This window comes from Poecile atricapillus, chromosome 10, assembly GCF_030490865.1.
Source record: "Poecile atricapillus isolate bPoeAtr1 chromosome 10, bPoeAtr1.hap1, whole genome shotgun sequence".
Lineage (NCBI taxonomy): Eukaryota > Metazoa > Chordata > Aves > Passeriformes > Paridae > Poecile > Poecile atricapillus.
In genome coordinates, this window is record NC_081258.1 from 19,776,124 (window position 1) to 19,794,722 (window position 18,599).

At 42.2% G+C, this 18,599-nt stretch overlaps 1 protein-coding gene across 1 annotated transcript in view; it reads right to left on the reverse strand.

Annotated features, from left to right (window-relative positions):
• ZCCHC14 (zinc finger CCHC-type containing 14) overlaps positions 1-18,599 on the reverse strand; it is a 49,887-nt gene that overhangs the window by 11,420 nt on the left and 19,868 nt on the right. The window contains exons 3-5 of the mRNA XM_058845616.1: positions 4,416-4,489; positions 1,801-1,872; positions 1,482-1,591 (exon numbers count right to left, since the gene is read on the reverse strand). Of these exons, the coding sequence (XP_058701599.1) occupies positions 1,482-1,591; positions 1,801-1,872; positions 4,416-4,489 (256 nt within the window). The remainder of the gene's footprint in view (positions 1-1,481; positions 1,592-1,800; positions 1,873-4,415; positions 4,490-18,599) is intronic.

Sequence of the window (18,599 nt, forward strand, 5' to 3'; positions counted from 1 at the left end):
TGGAGTGACAGGACAAGGAGGGACAGCTTTGAGCTGGAAGAGGGTGGATTTAGATAGAGTATTTGGGATAAATCCTTCCCTGGGAGGGTGGGGAGGCTCTGGCAGAGCAGCTCTGGCTGTCCCTGGATCCCTGGAAGTGTCCAAGGCCAGGTTTGATGGGGCTTGGAAGCAGCCTGGGATGGTGGAAGGTGTCCCTCCCCATGGCAGGGGTGGAATGGGATGAGCTTTGAGGTCCTTTCCAACCCAAACCATTCTGAGATTCCACAAAAAAATGCCAATCTCTCAAAACTTTGCACCTCCACACACCCAGAGGTGCTTCCCAGCCGGAAACCCCAGAGTTCACTGCTGAATTTCACAGCTGAGCAGCACCTCGGAGCAGCTTCTTCCCTGCTCCAGAGCTGCAGCTGAGCTCTGGCAGTGCAGTTGCTGCTCCATTAACCCAGATTTGCAGAGGCTGTTGTTCCCAAACAGCAGCCACACACATTCCCTGCAGCCTCCCAAATCCTCCTTGGAGCACAGCAAGGGAATGGGAATGTTGCTTGCCATGAAAAATAATCCAGGCATGCACCTGCTGGCTGCTGCCTATGGAAAACCAATATCCACCCTGGCTTAGGGAAAAAAAAGTGTAAAGGAGAAGCTCTAATAAAGTTAATTAATATTTTAAAGTGTCATTTAATTTTATAATGGTATCGTATCAGGATCAGAATAATATTAATATTACAATAATCTCATTTTGTGTAGATAAAGACAGTAGAAGCTGAAAAGAATTTAAGTCTCTCCTTCTCCTAGGAAAATCATATTAGAAATATTTACAAAGAGAAACCTGATGTGATCTGCCACAGATTATGATATTTAAAATGCTGGTTTATATTAAATAATGGCCAGATGATTTGTGATAATTTGAGGAGGTACAAGCCAAGGCTTCAAAAATTTCTTAGCTGTTAAAGGCTTCCAAAAATGTCATCATTTAATAATATCTAAATACATACTTAAGTTTTTAAAATTGAAATAAAATAAACACTATGACAACCTAAAACAAGTGAGAAAAAAACTCTGTGAAAGGAGGAAAAAAATCCCCACAACCCATTCCTCAATACAGATGGGTGAATATTCAGGCTTCTATTTTTTCCTGAGTTTTGAGCAGTTGTTTTAAGCAATCTGATTATTTTGGAGTCCAAAATAAACTTTTGCAAAGCCAGTGATCCTCTATTTGTTCTTCACAAGGAATGAGGAAATATCAGTTCTCCAGGAGGCTTAATACAGAATATTATTACCATCTGTATTTCTGAAGAAAGAATTCCTGAAAAATTGTTATGCACTGGAATTAATGGAACATCAAGGAAAAAAGCTTAGGATCAGGCTCTAATTTCTTTCAAGTAATTTAGAATATGGAGATAATATTTCTATTTCCTGTTTTTTTCTTTTTCTTGGTGAAATAAGCCAAGTGTCAAAATAAAAACCCCCACAAAATCCCAGCATACCTCAGGTCTGATTCCAGGTCCATGTGGTTCCGTTCCAGGTAAAATGAATCTGGACCAGCTAAGCAGGGAATGAATTTCTCCAAGTTTTCTTCTGGATACAGCTGAGATAGCTAAAGGGGGAGGACATAGCAAATTAAAAGTGAAAAGAAGTCTTGTTATTTCTATGAGATTCAATCCACTGCCAGTTATAAATCAAATATTTTATGAAATTCAATCTGAATTATCTTGGCACTTTTTGAAAAGTGTCATTGAACAAAATTAAAGAGAGGGACAAAACTCTTTTTTTTCATTTTCAAAGTGTTTTTCTTATCGTTTTTACCTTTGAAATAAATTCAGTCACTTCAGCAGAAGATTTGGTTACCAACGTCACCGAAGAATCAGACCACAGGACCTTGGGGAGGAGCAAGAAGGATTTGCTTTAGTAATTAATTTAATTTGGTTCCTCAAAATTCAGTAATTAGTTAATAACTGTCCCTTCCAGATGTTGTGATGAGTGACATCAATAAAACACTTTTTTTTTTTGTGCAAAAGGACAAAACTGCTGCCCAATTCTTGCTGGTTTTACATTTAACAACTCCTCTGGATGCTTGGAAAAGCCCCTCAGAGTTTACACAGCCCTTACACACTGCAGATATCCAGAGTTAAGCAACCAACCACGGAGTAATGGAATTTTTTCTCCTCATTATTGTTAAAGAAAACAGCTGGTTTGTAGGATCTGCTTTCCAACAGAACGGCTCCCCTCACACAAGGCTGCCTATTGCTAATTAATCAACTCCATATGCCACGAGAAATTGGGAATGGCAGCAAAAAAACAGGAAAAACCTTCCCAATGAAACCTGCAGCTCCTGCTCCAGACTCCATCTTGTCCATGCCCTAAAAAAAGGGAATATTCAGCATCTCTTCCCACGCAAACAAGTCACAACATCCCTGGATATTGAAGCATTTATCGCTTGGGAGATGAAGTTTAACCAAGACAAAAAATCAGGATTTCTTGGCTTGAGGAAAATCACCATGAGACAGGCCAGGGATGAATCCCTATGGATCCAAAACATCCATTGGAGGAGCCTGGGAGGCATCTGGATCCATAGGGGAAGGAGCTGGGTGGATGTTTCGGGATCACAGAGCAGACTCTCACATGACATTAGTTTCAATGACAACTCCAAACATACACAAAGTTTTTCCAGCCATCCAAAAGCTGCCAGAAAGAGTGGGGAGAGGAGAGGATTTCAAAATATATTACATAAGGGAGGAATTTCCTCTCAGCAGAGTTGTTAAGACAAAAAAAAAAAGGAGGGAGGGAAAAGAAAAGAAGACAGAAAAACTTGAGTGGTTTTACCAAGTTTATGGGTTTTTTTTCTTTTTCTTTTTAAGTTTGTGGTAAATAACTGTTTCTTAAATTCACAAGGAATTTCAGAAAGTACAGGAAATATTCTCTTTTTTTCTAGTTCTATAAAAACCCAACAATTGTCTTGACTTCTGTTTTAACTTGAATTTTCAATACTTATAAAACAATAATGTGAACTGTAAATGGGGGGAACAATAGCACTGCAAACACTAAACTGCTCCATCCATTGACCTGCTATTGCCAAGCTCCTGAACAGAACAAAAACATTCCATAATTGGGTTTTTAAAGCAGCAAACAGCAATTTATCAGCTCTGCTGAAGTCTCTGCTCTTCCATCAGTTCAAGCTGTTGAGGCAAACACTGGGTACAGTAATTTCTGTTATTTATAGAAAAATTTGTAATAGGAAAAGAAGTTTCACGAGTTCTTAATTGGAGTGGAGACAACTGCAGGCTTCATACAGAGTTTGAAAAGCCCTTGGAAAAATCCTGCCTGTGATCGATGACATTTGGAACAATTGGGGATTGAGGAAATTTGGGACATTCTCCATGAATCCAATCCTGCAGAGGTTAATGCTGCCAACATCCCAACAGATGCTGAGCTGATGCTCTGCCCTGGCTGGGAGTTTTAAGGAATAACTTGGTGAAAGTTGTGGATAATTGAGATTCTCCCGCCTGGTTTTCCTTTTGGGTTCTCCTTTTCTCGCCCCCCGCTTTGGCTCATTAAACAAAACAAAGATGTTTTCTGGGCTGTGCATCCCAAATTTTGGGATACTTCATTCCAGCTGGGAGAAAAGCAGTTTGTCAGCTCCTCAGCAGCACCCAGATCCATCCCAAGGTTCCGTGGGATGAACTCATCCCTCCTCCGGAACTGGGAGCAGAACCCAAGCTCCAGAGGCCGCGTCAGTGCCGGGGGAAGCCGCTGCTCCTGGTGCTGTGTGGTGAACCACACTCATTCCTCAGCACTGCTCTCACTTCCACTCGGATCACACTGCCTCCAGCTCCTGCTCTGCCCTTCCTGCTGGATTAATCCCTCTTCTGGGAAGGATTTTTATTCCCTTTGGAAACGCTTTTAGATCATTGTGAAAGTTCCCTTCCAGTCAACTCCCCCAACTCTCGCTCCACAGAGTTTTCCTCAAGCCCTGAAAAATTTCCAAAGCTTTTCTGTACTCTCCAATCTTTTGGACCCATATCCCACAGGCTCCCTCCCTGCCTCTTCCCAGCAGCTGTGCCCTCAGAGCCCACATTGTTCTTTGTCCAGATTAAGACTTGAATTCTCTCTGGCTCCTGCATTCCAGCAGAAGAATGGACATTGGATATAGATATGGATAACCATGCTGGAAGTGTGGCATCGTATTTCCCCCTAAATGAATGCTGCCAAAATTTCCTGCATTAAAATGATTTTTTTTTTTTTTTTGCCAAACCCTACCTACCAACCTCTACATCACCCACAGCCATTTATAACTTTCAAACCATTGATTAAAAACTATCAGTCCCAAAGGAGCTCCGCTTTCACAAAGGATTTCTGGTATCCAACAATAAAGTTTGAAAATTTCCTTAACTCCTCTTTAAGCATTATCCTCCCAAACTTACCTCAAAGGAATAGTCAACATTTCTTTCATTCTTCTTGTGTGCCAGCCCCTTTAGTTCCACTTTCTCAACACTCACTGTGGAAAAACAAAGAGAGAAGAAGAATGAGGAGGATATTCCTAAATCCAGGCAGAAGTGATGACTTCTGGGAATTGCAGGCCTTGCTTTGAGAGCATCCCATGACCTCTGGAGGTGTTCCAGGTGCCCAGTTCCAACTTCCTCCCTCAGGAATGTTGGTACCATCACTTCATCCTATTTGCATTTCCACCTTGGGAAAGTTTCATTCCAAGCAGTTTTAATTCAGTCCAAACAAAGTTCTTATCACCCCACTCATCGCTGTAATAACACACTACACACACATGGAATTATCTTAATAACATCAAGGAATAAACACCATCCCTCCCAGGGAAACTGGGATGAGGAAGAAGTCTCCATGTTTTCAGGGCCTGGTTTTACAAGTTCAGTGTGATTTCATGGCACTGTTGACATCCTGACTCCTCCCTTCCTGCAGTTTCACAGAAAATTTCAGCCTCCACTGGAATAAGGTGTAAGTAAAAACAGGATTTGAGTGTGGAAAGGATGGAATGCCAGTACAGGTCACTGCCTTTAAAGACACCATCTTACACATCAGATATTTGATGTGCTGAATTCTTGGAGACTCCCACTTCCCAAGACACCCAGATCAGGAATTCACCATGAAAATCCTTTATTTCATCAACTTTCTATTCTCTTATAAATTCCTCCTGCCTTTTGACTGCACTCACAGGGATACACACATGGATTTTTTCTTACAAAAAGCCAATTTACATTGGCTTAAAACTACAAAAGCAGAATTATCCCAACCCAGATCACTAAAATTTTAGCTGTGAGTGACAGGTGCCTGCAGGGACACGTGCTATGCATGGTGTCTTTTCACTGAGGAGTCCTAACAAGGAATTCTATCACTTTATTTCCAAAGAATCACCATTTACAAGCTGTTTATCTGTTTTCAGGACTATTTATTATGAATTTTTGTTATTGGTAAGACTCAAACCAATGTTTATCACATGGAACTTCCTCCTAAGTGCCCAACAAAACACGGCAGTGAAGTCACAGAAGCACCATTGCAACAGGGACCTGGCTTGTGTCACCTCCCTTGTCCCTGTCCCCAGTGAGGCTCCACCCAGAGCCCATCTGGAGCTTGATTTCCCTCTGTTTCCCAACAGTTGTGGCTAAAGGTTTCATTGTGGCCTTTTAAATGTTTTATTGTGTCCTCAGAGAATCTCAGAATGGTTTGGGTTGGAAAGGACCTTAAAATCCATCCAGTTTGAACCCTGACACCTTCTACTGTCCCAGGGTGCTCCAAGCCCTGTCCAGCCTGGCCTTGGGCACTTCCAGGGATCCAGGAGCAGCCACAGCTGCTCTGGGCACCTGTGCCAGGGCCTGCCCACCCTCCCAGGGAACAATTCCTGCCCAGTATCCCATCTAAATCCACTCTCTGGCAGTGGAAACCATTCCCTGTGTCCTGTCCCTCCATCCCTTGTCCCCAGTCCCTCTCCAGCTCTCCTGGAGCCCCTTCAGGCCCTGGAGGGGGCTCTGAGCTCTCCCTGGATCCTTCTCTTCTCCAGGGGAGCTCTCCCAGCCCTTGGAGCAGCTCCATGGCCTCCTCTGGACTCACCCTGGGAATCCTGGATGCAGCTCTGCAGGTCTCAGGGGAGCAGAGCAGGTCCTGCTCCTTTACAAATGTTGCCACCTGGGTCACGGCTGCTTAAAAATCTCTTCTTTGTGTCTTATTTGCAGTGAAAATTTTGAGAGCCTCCAAATTCAGCTCTACAGATGTTTGTGCCTGTCTTTACAAGGAGAAAAAGAGCATTCCTGTTCTGATCCTCACAACTGTTCCTCCTCCATGTAATTCCCAATTACAATTGCATCGATCCCTGAGCTTATGAATAATGTCAATTCATTTCTTACTGCTTTCTCCTGTGCATTCTGCTTTTTGGAGAGGTTTCTTCCTTTCAAAAGATTTCACTGGTCTTCTCTCACGCTTTTGAAATGATTTTGTGCCCCATGCTGAGCACCACAGGGGTAAATCTGCTCACCAGACCTTGCTGAGCCATCCAGACAATATTTAGAGGCATGAAGGTTTGAACATGAAGATCTGAACATGCAGAAGGTTAATTAAAAAAAAAAAATCTACCTCAGTACATTTATTTAAGAGAATTCAGCTGTGATTACAGCTAAAATACACTGAATATTGATTGGAATTGTGAGTACTACAGGATTATAATGAGAAGGAATGTGTAAAATGGGTATTGAGAGAGGGAATGTGGTGAAGCAGCTGAAGGATGAGCAAGTAACTTGCAGAAATCCTGGTGTCAACTGCTGCAACATCTGGTTTTGAAAAACACAGCCAGCATTATGCAACATTTGTTGTTTATAGCAAACCCAGTATCACTTTTCTGCAACTGTTCTTATCGTTTGGCATTTCTAAAGGATTCAAATCCCTTCTCTTCCACTCATTCATTTTTCAGCACCAGCAATTCCAGCAGAATTGGATTATCCACAGATATAAAATCAAGCTATTCCTGTTTTACTCTGTGGGGTTAATAAGAAACCTTAAATCACCCCTGGATTTCGTGGTGCTGACAGTGCCACCACCTTTTCCTGCACAACCTCTGCCCAGTGAGTAAAATCCACTGCAGTGAATTCATCCATGGAAAAAGATAGCAATTAGATAAATTGACCTTTAGATAAAGATTTTTGCACTGATCTAGTAAGATTAGGTCTGTTCTAGAGCAGAAAATGGAGTTCAGTGTCCTGCAGGACAGGTTTTAGGGACAACCAATTGGGCAATTCCCAATATTACACAAAGAGCTCCAGGAATTTTCTCCCAGCTAGCTGGAACACCATGAAAAATACCACCTGCCTACAGAAACCTTGTTTAATTTATCAAGTTGTATGTTTGTGTTCTGTGGCCTCTCACCTACTCTGTGTGTTGTTTAATTTCTGGCTGGTTTTATTAAAACAACCTTCCTAAACCTCCCCTGAAGCTTAACTTTATTCAATCAGTGAGACAGAGCTCCAGAAGAAAAGGTGTCATCCACCAAGTACAAAGTGGGGAAAAAAAGGGATTTTATTTACTGCTTTTACTCTCAAAAGCTCAAAGAGCTGACTCTACTCAGTATCCTAATATTATTTCAAGTCCAGGAGCAGAAAAACCTTTGTACAGAATTAAGGACACACGATACTGATGTCTTTTCAGTATGCTGAATTCAGCAAAACTCCAACTTCCCGACCCAGGGGATACAAAAAGTTAAAGTTTCTAATTCAGGAGATTCCCAGAGCATATTTGCACTGGCAAAGGGGCACACAAGGCTTTTTGTCATGAAGATTTATCCATAAATATCTGGGAAATTCCAGCAGGTAAATGGAACAGCTGAATGAGATCCTCAGGAAAGGGGGAGAAGAAAATAAAGGGGGGATGGAGAAGCTCCAGCAAGGCCATGGCACCCTTGGTGCTCCCAGTATCTTCTTGCATCATCCCTTAAGGGTTTTTTTAATTTATTATTATTAACTGCTTTCTTTAAACACAAGAGAAGCATTTTCCATGTAGTTTTGAAGTACATTTCATTGTGTCCAGCATGGAAGCCTGAGTGTGGAATACTCCAGCACTGAGGCACAGCCAGGAATCACAGCCAGCACAGGAGCGACGTCATCTCGTCTCCTTTTCCAACACTGCCTCCCACCCCCTGCCCCAACATCCAGGGAAAACACATCCAGGGAGCTTGAAGACATTTTATTCAGGTCTGTTTTCCTATTCCAGCCAGGGATTTTCACCCTTTTGGCCAATATTGGAGCATTTCTCATCTGCTCAGTTCAGTGCTTCAGTGAAGGGACACACAATTCCCTCCCTCTGCTCATGACCAGGTGTTAAATCCTCTGGATTTATGGCCTCCCCCTCCAAAAAAGCAGGAGCTTGGACCTCCTCCTCTTCTCAAAATGTCAGCAGCTACACAAAGCAAAAGGCCAATTCCAGCTCTTCAGGATTTGCCATTCCTGGCTGGTGAAGGTCAGGGTAAAACCTGCACTGCATGTGGGAAGCCACTTCAATATCCCATTGGATATCTACAACCTCTGGATCCATCCTAATAAAAGGATTAGATACATCAGTGCCTCAATCCAAACTGAGAATTTTGTGCTCCTCCTAAAAAAGTAAAGTAATTCAAGATATATCAGGAGTGTTGATTGTGGCTCAGTCCTTTTCCATAAAATCCAGTATTTCACCACTCCGTACCTAGTGGATTTCCTCTGATTAAATCCCTGGATGCAGGATCAGTTTGTGTGGGATGCAGCATGGAAATGCCACTCTCCAGGTGGCAAAATCTGAGTCTTCTGAAACTGGGTTGAACATCTTGGTTTGTGGTACTTGACCAAAAACAGCAGAAAGGCTGCAAGTTATTTTTAAGCTGGGAAAAAACCCTCAAGTAAAATCCTTTCTATAGGAGGCCATAATCATAAACAATGCCTCTGGACTAGAAGATTTATTAAATTTTCATTCATGGAAAGAGGCATCAAACACCATGACAAGCAATTGAGTTTGTGCTGAAAAAGTGGAACAAAAGGGAACTCATAAAATCCTTTCCACATCCCTGTTTACACAGAATTGGGAAGAAATGCAGCAGCACCACTTTCACATGGCATCTCCTTTTTGTGCTCAAGAAATGCTTCCAAAGCAGCATTACCCAATTCCTGCTGCCCATTAGATGCCAAAATCTTGGAACAAAATCCCACAGAGGCTCCCCACAAACCCACCAGGATTTATATTCCCATATCTACAGGCGGGAGGGAAGGAAAACAGAGAAAAGAATTTATTTGCTACATGCAAAGCACATTCATTGCAACAAACCACCAGAAACTAAAGGGGTTTGTGGGGTTTTGTTTGGGTTTTTTGACTGCTTATAAGTATCAGCTTAAGAGAGTGGGTTCTTTGTTTTGCTTTCATGTTTTAAATATTTTTAAAGCTTTTTATCTATATATATATATAGATAATTAGGCTATTATAGAGAATGAAAAAATTCAGGATACCCTCTTGTTCCCAGCACACACGCTGATCCTCTTCTGCACAAACACACAAGGACTAAGTTTCCTCATCACTACATTTGATTTCCCTGTCTCTCAGTTCTCAAAACTTAAATTACTCTTTTAATGAAATAATGGAGGCCTGAGGAAAACCTGCAGAATCAAATATTAGGGTTTGAGTCTGTAGGATGAGAACTGAGATCTAAATATGATCAGCATCTTTAGGGTGCCAAGAACTTGGTGTTGGTGCTATCCCAGGACCATCTTGGTTGGAAAAAAGCTCCAAGGTCACCAAATCCAACCTGTGATGGATCCCCACCTTGTCAGCAGCCCAGAGTGCCACATCCAGTTATTCCCTGGACACTTCCAGGGATGGAGACTGTCCCAGAAGCTCAGATCAGGTCAGACTTGTGTTTATTTACTAAAACTCCTTTAACAAACCACAGAGTAATATTATCTTTTAATAGCTCTGTCACTAAAGCCAAGAAAGAGTTGGCACTGCTGAGCTGTCCCTGAGATGATTTCAGAGGAAGATTTCCCTGGAAGAGCATCCCAAAGCCTCACTTCAAACTTCCTTGGACCCAGCAGCCTCTGGAAACCTCAAAATCTGGAGAGGGTGGCACTGAAACCACTCAACTTGAACTCTGCTCTATTCCACAAGCAGCAAAAACACACCTTGGTGTGTTCCATGACACATTAACTCCTGCACAAACCATTCCTCCCCAGAGATATCTAATCTGCATCAGCTGATGGGCCAGAGTCCAAGTGCAGGAGAACAGGAGGTGCTCTCTGCTGCGGGAGGGCTGCAGGTACAGAAACTGCTGATGGGGAGGCAAAAACCATCAAATACAACCTTAAATGTAACTGCAGCAAACAATTAAAAGGCATAATTAGCTTAATTGATGAACCGTGAGCTTGTCTATGGAGATACCAGAGGGGAAAATGCTGCCACTCAACAACACCCAAAAGTGTTTCAAATATTCCCTTAAAAGGGAGGGAAAACAGGCAAAGAAACAAATGTTTCTTTTTGAGTATCATCTAGTTTTGCTACTTCTAGAAAAGTCAAATGTAGGAAGAGAGGAAGAAATTCTCTCTGCAGTTCATTGCATTGAGTTGTCATGTGAAAATGACCTTTTGTTATTATATTAGTGAGAAGTGACATAGACATCTCTAGAATGGTAATTTATAAAGATACCTGTTTTCACATCCTGCATTGGTTACAGATGGAGAAAACACCATGAGAAGAGGCCTAATTGGGACACTGAAGTGATCCCAAATACTTTCTACAAATATAAAGCTTCTGTTTGCTAAGAAATACTTAAATTGAATGTTTAGTTTGAAAAATAAAAAATTAAAAATTTAAATTTAAAATTATTGAAGTTCTACAGAGAAGGGAAGATACAATTCAAGTTGGACTCATTTGGATCCTGCTCAGCCTTATAACAGCATCCACCATCCAGTTTTCTGCTGGTATCCCTGAAAACTAGAAGTGGATGAGCTGACAACAGTTTTTCCATGGAAAAGGAAGGTACAGCTAGGAAAAAACTTGTAAGCAAACAGAACAGTTTTACTAGTTAGCAAGAAAGTCTTCTGGCTGGCTGCTCCTCAACGGGAAAACCCTGGAAATTAAAGTTTCATGGACATCATGAAAAATTTCTGTCAGCAGGGGAAAGGCTCTCAGATCTGGCATTTTCCTGTGTGAAAAAGGAGGGCTCTTCCAACATACAGAATATTTAAGATCCAAACCAACACATCCCTCCACCGTGAGTTCAAATCAATCCTGCTTTAATTGATGAGCAAGGCTGGAGCCTATGAAGTGCAATATTCCACAGGAAATAATTACACAGCTTTTTAAAAAAACCAAGGCCAGGAGCTGAGTTTTGGCAGCCCAGAGGAAGCAATAACACGCTGGGATTGTGTCACTCACCCCAATCAAAGGAGGAGTTTTCATGTCCCTGCTATTTCCTCACTTTGGCTGATTTTAGCTGCCAACAAAGAGACCTTCTTATGTTTCTCCAAAATAGATATTTAAAAAAAAAAAAAAAAAGCCTGCATATCTCAGCTTTTAACTGAATTCACACATTTTTGGAGTAATCCTGAATGATCCTGTCAGCACTTCAGCCAACCACAAAAGTCGATCAACCTAAAGATGGTTTGTGCAACTTCCCTGGATTCAAAAGCTTCCCTAAACCCCAAAGTGCCTGTGCTGGAGGCTGGAGAAAACTCCCATCTGAACAGGAAAATGTAAAATCCTGAAGAAACACTCAGCTGCTCTGAAAAATATTGAGACATGGCTTCAAACATTGTTTTGAAAGGTTTTCTTCCCAAATCCTTGAGGCCAGGAGCACTTTGCATCCCTGCTCCCTCCTGCCATGGCCACCGAGCACACAACTGCCTGATGAGTTGCTTTTTTTTTCTTTTTTTGATGCCAGAAAAAGCTTTTGCAGAATAAAGTACCCAGAAAGGGCTGCTGGATTGGTTGGATTTGTGAAACAGCTCCTAAATTCACCAACACATGGCACTGGGCAGTTGCTGGGCCTGGGAACATCCACCAGGATCTGCTGCTGAAATGTGGAATGGTGCTCTGGGTGGAAAAAGTTGTGGTAAGGCTTCAAGAGTTTGACATCAGGGACAACCCAGCAATATATTCCTTAATTCAAACAGCTCTAACCAAGCATAGATGCAGCTCTTTGGGATGTCAGGCAGAACGCAGGGAAAAAGGAATCCTGAAGGATGGGGTTTGGTACCACAGCATTTTCAAGCACGAATTTAGGTAAATATGTGCAACACTGAAGGTTTAAAGGTATCCTGCAACAAATTCAGATAATAGTCATGGTGATGTTCAACCCCAGCTCAGATTTTGTGCCTTGTGGGCTGCATTTTAAAAGGACTCCAGGAATTTAATTTTCACACTGTATTTACTGCCTAATTCCCCTTGGAACTGCAGCTAATCAACTATTTGCATGCAAGTGAGAAGTGTAAGTTTTGAATGCAGCTCTAGACCTCATTTCTTCAGTGACTCATTTTCCTTCTCCTTCCTAACTCAGAAACATGGAAAAGAATTCCTGCAAAAGTGACCAAACCCTCCAAACTCTGGGGTGAAGGGCAGCTTCAAGTAACCATTAACATTCAGCCTTGTACAGGCAATTTAAATAAGCAGGCTGCCTGTGTTGAATTTATCTAACAAAAACATCTCTGAAATCAAGAGAAACGTTCAACTTTAGATATAAATAATTTTACTTTCTGGGTAAGCATGATGTAGTTGTATATTTAGTCTGGTTTTATCTGATGGAGTGCTTATTTTATTTACTATTCTTAGAGCACTTTTAAACAAAATGTTGGCTTTGTTTCTCATTCTTAAGAGGAGCTTTGCTCATCATAGAGAAATCTGCTTTTCCCCAGAAAGGATTTTTTCTGGCACATAATATTCCCTGAGCCCCTTCAAACCCAAGGTGAGCCTCATGATTAATTCTGATCTGAAAGTTGTATTCACCTACAAAATTACACATTCAAAGTGTAATTTTCCATGTTTTCCATGCAAAACTTAAGGCTTTTTTGCTAAAGTGCAGCAAAGCCCAGAAATCCAGACATCCCTAAATCCCAAATATCACTGAGGAACCAACCCAGTTCAGCTGAAGGCTTTGAAGTTTGAGGTCTGCATGGAGCAGCCGCTTACCCTGAGCTCAGAGAGGGGATTTAAACCTCAGAAAGGAAACCAGAACAAGGAAAAAGTGACACATTCAGGTAGTCACCACAGCTGGGGACCTGAGCTGGGGTTTGCTTTCAAGTTTGGAGCAGTGTCCTAAATCCCAATGGACAAACTGAGCCTCACAGCAACACCCAGTGAAATAAATAATGCACCAAAGCACCCTCGGGTGCAGCTTGAATTAACAACAAACCACCTTTGCTGGAGGTGAGGAAAATGGGAACTGAGCTAAAGCTGTTACTACTCATTAATTTTCCTTCATCACCCAAGATTTTACTCACTTAATGACTGAATAAAGATTTTAAAACCACTTAGCTAATCATAATCCACTGCTGCTCTATTAAAACACCCTCACTGCACAAACCCAACCCCAGCTGTGTCCGATGAGGATTTGCCCGGCACGATTTAAACTGTGGAGTCCCCAAGGCAGGAGCTGAGTGCTCCATATATAAATATACATTTCTCCCAGCACAGGGGGGTTTGTTTTGCAGCCTGAGGGTGCAGTTTGTAACCATATATCGGCATGGCTGCAGCCCAGAGGGAGGGGAGGAGGCTGCAGCTGCTCAGCCAACGTGCCCTGGCTCGAAGGGCATCTGGTGCTAAAACACCACAGCCCCAGGATCAGATGGCTCCGAGGATTCCTGCCCCTACCCAAAGGAGTTAAGAGATTCCAACTGCAGAGAAAATGCAGCATTTCAGTCTCCAAGGCAGATGAAGTGAGCAGCTTGCCTGGTTTGGAAGGGCTGCTCCAGGCCAGCAGGGTTTAATGCTCCTGTAAATAAGCACGTGCTGTTTGCTGCATTTTTGAGATCAGGCTCAGCACTGGAAACTCATGACTAAGGCTGCAATAACAAGCAGGAGCAGCAAGGACAAAGTCATTTTATAGCAGCTTCAATTTTTATTTTCTAAGGAATTATAGCCTTGTTAACAACAACAAAAAATTCTCTTAGCATGCTATGTAAAAACACCAGACTAAGGGACTCATGTGGAATAGAAAAATCCTTGAGTACAGACAGTCTTGCCAAGAGCCACAAACACATTCAAGTGCTCAGTTCAGTGAGGAACAAATATCCCTGCACAGCCACTTGTGTGAGGTTCCCCTTTTGTGGCAATTTTCGTGTCTCTGTTCTCAGGCTTTAACACTCTTGTGCTCCCTTTTCTACTTCTGTACAACTCATTTCTCTTTTTTTCTGGATCCCAGACAAGATTTGACTAGTGAGTCAAAGAAACAGAAGGAAAGTTCTAATTCAGCAGATAAACTGGTTTGGAGACTCTATACAACTATTGGACAACTGTAACACATCTATGAATCAAATACAGGAGGGAAAAGCCCAAAGCAGATTTTATGAATATTTGCCAGGGCAATGAGAATGCCAAGAAACTGAACTAAAAAGAATGGAAGAAACACCAGACCCATCCACTAAAAATCTCCAAGCTCTGAATCTCCAGACTCCCCAGTAGATCCTTTAGCAGAGACTACAGGATGAAACAAACCCCACTTCTAGCAAAAATTAAATGTTTAAAAGAAGGTCCCTACCTTCTTTTGCAATAGTTGGATAGCCAGCAAATCCCTGAACTCTTTAATACCAGGGAGAGGAAGGAATACAAACTAGGAGCTCTCCAAGCCACTAAGATCTATTTCATACTTGCTGGTTTTGCAGACAAATTCACTTATTGCACTTTTCTTTGGGCCTGTTCGCAAGGGGCTGACTGTAAACAACTCTGCTGGAATGATACACCTGGAATAATTCACCCCTAGGAGTGGAAAACCCAATAGGGAGAAACTCCAAGGGCCCTGTTGTGTTTTCTGCCATTTCCTTTCAGCTGGGGATATTAGTGATGTAATTTTAGCAGGGCTGCCCCTCTGAGTGATGGTTAAAAATAGCACCCACACCCTCCACTGATGAAATGCATCCACTCCAGGCAGGGAAGTCGTGCAGCACAGCAAATCCTCGCCTTCTTTTTTCCAGAGAGAGATAAAAGAACAAGCCAGAAAGCAAATAAAACATTAACCTTTTAGCTTAGCATTTCTGCGCACCCAAGAAAGAAAATTTACTTTAATCAAAAGCATTGTCTTGCATAATTACAGCTATGACTCCCCAGCTTAAAAGAACAAGAGAAAATGAAATTAGAAATGAAAATTCAAAGCCCCTAAACAATGCCAAAGTTGACTATTTGTCTCCTCTACTTGTGTGGCACAAAGGAACAGACCAACCATAAGGATGAGAGCCACAATTCCATGGAATGCTGTAGGGAAGTACAAGGGACCACATTCATATGGGTTTGGGGCAGTATCACCCCTCAAAATTCTCCCAGTTTTCACTATCTGCAATCCACAAATGAGATTTCACTCTCAATTTGCTTCCTAAAATCAATCCAAGAGCGGCTCCAGATGCTTCCCTTCCCCAACAGCTTTCCAATCTCTTCATCCAGGTCCCAGGATCTTGATGGCTCTGCTCTGGCATTTTCCAACATATGCCATTTATCAAAACTGCATTAAGCTGTCACTGAACACAAGAACACAACTTCCTTTAAACAACCCTAAAAAAATCTGAATTAACAGACAGAATCCCACTGCTTGGACTCTTCTCAGATTTGTTCTTTCATATCATGGAACCATAGAATGGTTTGGGTGGGAAAGGACCTTAAAGCTCATCCAGTGCCACCCCTGCCGTGGGCAGGGACAGCTCCCACTGCTCCAAGCCCTGTCCAGCCTGGCCTTGGGCACTTCCAGGGATCCAGGGGCAGCCACAGCTGCTCTGGGCACCTGTGCCAGGACCTGCCCACCCTCAGAGCCAAGAATTCCTTCCTAACATCCATTCCAAACCAGCTCTCCTTCGGTTTGAAGCCATTCCCCCTTGTCCTGTCACTCCAGCTCCTGATGAAGAGTCCCTCTCCAGCTTCATTGCAGCCTCAATTTCATTTATTTATTATTTCCAATTCCCAACATCACCCACTTCTCCAGTCCTCCAGTACTTGCTATCTTTTCCCTGCTGCAGTGTGATTCCTTTCAAAATCACAGCCTCCCATGTCTGTAGAGAAAAGCCCCCAGTGAGAATTCTGATGCTGACATCAGAGGCAAGCAAGAAACCTCAGATTTATTTTAAATACTCAGAAATTTCCAGGTCTGGACCCAAAAATCTTTGAGAGATGACACCATTTTTAACTTGTATATTAAGATACCTCTAAAAACTCCAGCTACCTATTGAGAAAATTATTGTACTTTAAGCCTATTACCCTCAGCTTTTGGAGGCAAGAATTAATCTAAATGGAAAGGTAGATGGAAATGAAAAATGTGCTTTGGAAAATGGGAGGATTTAGGAATAAACTGTTAAGGGAAGGAACATTTACCAGCTAACAACTAACCAGCTGTAAAAGCTTCCTGAGCATGACATGCACCAGAAAATTGCCATTTAGTCATTAGTACAGTGGTGACAGTATGTAAAATGGGCAGGGATGTGCAAGATTTCTAGGAATACATGTGAATCACTTCTATTTTCTTCTTTAAAATTCCAGTTTTTATCCAATTTTGTTTAAGGGCTATGTGGGCCTAGATAGGATAAGCAAGCCATTTCTTTTAAATTCTTTCCTAAATTCTTGCATGCCCCTGTTTAAGATGGCAGCAAAATGGGCTATTTCAGAAATTCCCAGATGTTGCAGGGTGCTGCATTCTGAAGGCACAAGGAACAGCTGAGCATTTCTGAACATTTCTCACATCCCTCTCTCAATCTGCAGGCAGCAGACACAGAATGCCCAGTCCCACTGAGCCATTTTCACTCTTGAATTACATATTTGTTATCCTTTAGTAATTTCTTAAATTTCAAATTTCATCTCCTGCCTTTAATTAAGGATTTTCAGTAAAAATGCAGGTTGAAGCATTAGTTCCACCACAGGAAAAGCTCTCCCAACACCTTTTTTCTGCCTCAGAAGATGGGCTGTATGAAGCCATTACCATTAAGATCAGAGAAAAACTGTTTTTCACCATTTAATGCGATTTTAATTAAAAGCTGAAGTTGCTTTGTTGTTTCCATTACGGGAAGAAGGTCATGCTGCTGCTTCCAGAGCTGTTGAGGTAATGACCATTAATTTCACCTTCATTAACAACTCCTGTACCACTGAAGGCACCTCTAGGACTCCAAAGACATGGAAATGGGAAAATCCTTCTAGGAATGCACATCCCATGTGTGGCCTCCTGAGAGAGCCATAGAAAAAGGCAAATAATATTAAATATGAGTTTACAATCTCACAGTAGATATTGATGACTACACTGTCCTTATCCAAGGCCAGGAATGTACCTGAGGATTGTATTACAGACTGGTAAAATCCTTGGCACAGCTGGATTTACCAGCATCCTATTCTTAGAACTTGAATTTTTCCGAGTAGCTTGATTAAATTAATTATAAACGAAAGTATCATCCAACTCCCACTGAAGCCAAACTGAATGGACTACTCCAAATTAAGTGTTCTTTGTCAAATCCTATTGTAGCAGAAAACTGCTCATTTCCTAATGTTTAATAAGGAAATTGCATTGCCCAGCACACAAGTCTTTATTTAACACAAGGATAAATAAAAGCAAGATGAATAATGGGGCTCTGAGCGACCTGGGCTAGTGGAAAGTGGCAGGGATAGAATGGGATGAGCTTTAAGGTCTCTTCCAACACAAATTCTGGGATTTTATGGGTTACCAAGGGAGCAAAACAAAGCCTTATTTCCCACAGATCCAGGCTATACCTCAGCCATTCTCACTTCTCCTAGAGGAAGCATGAATGAGTCTCTTCTATGCACACACCACTGTAAATAAAATCTCTAAATAGCTTTGTCAGATTTGAATGAATTTAATCAACAGGCTCAGCAGTTAATTAGGTAGGGACCAACAGCTGCCCAAGCAGAGTGATTCCACCTCCTTAGTGAGGAAAAACAGGCAGGAAGTCCAAACAAGCCCAAAGTTAAGAGAATCACTCAGCAGCTTCAGGATAAGGCCCTCAGGTTAAATGCTTGATATCCATTATTTTAGAGAAATATGGGATCAAGGCAGATGGTGTAGGCACAACTAAAACTGCTCAGAGGAAATTAAAGAATGCTCTGATGTGAAGTTAAGAAGAGCCACTGGTGAACACACAGAGCATCGCTTTGCACTGCAGCTCTTGGCCAAGGGGTGACCCAGGAGTTTCCCTGGGGAGCACAAAGGGAAGGAATGGGGGCCATGGATCCCAAAGCTCAGCCAGGAGCACTTTCAGATTTGCACAAAAGCTTGTGACAGTTGTTGCATGAGCAGGCAGCCAGGAGCCACCTTCCCTCCAGCCAGAGCAGCGGCTGTGCTCCCTCCTCTCCCTTTCTATCCTACCTCAGCAATCCCAGATCTCTCCTGACAAGGCTCATTACAGAGAAAAGGAGGCAATGAGGGTGGCAAAGAAATACTGATT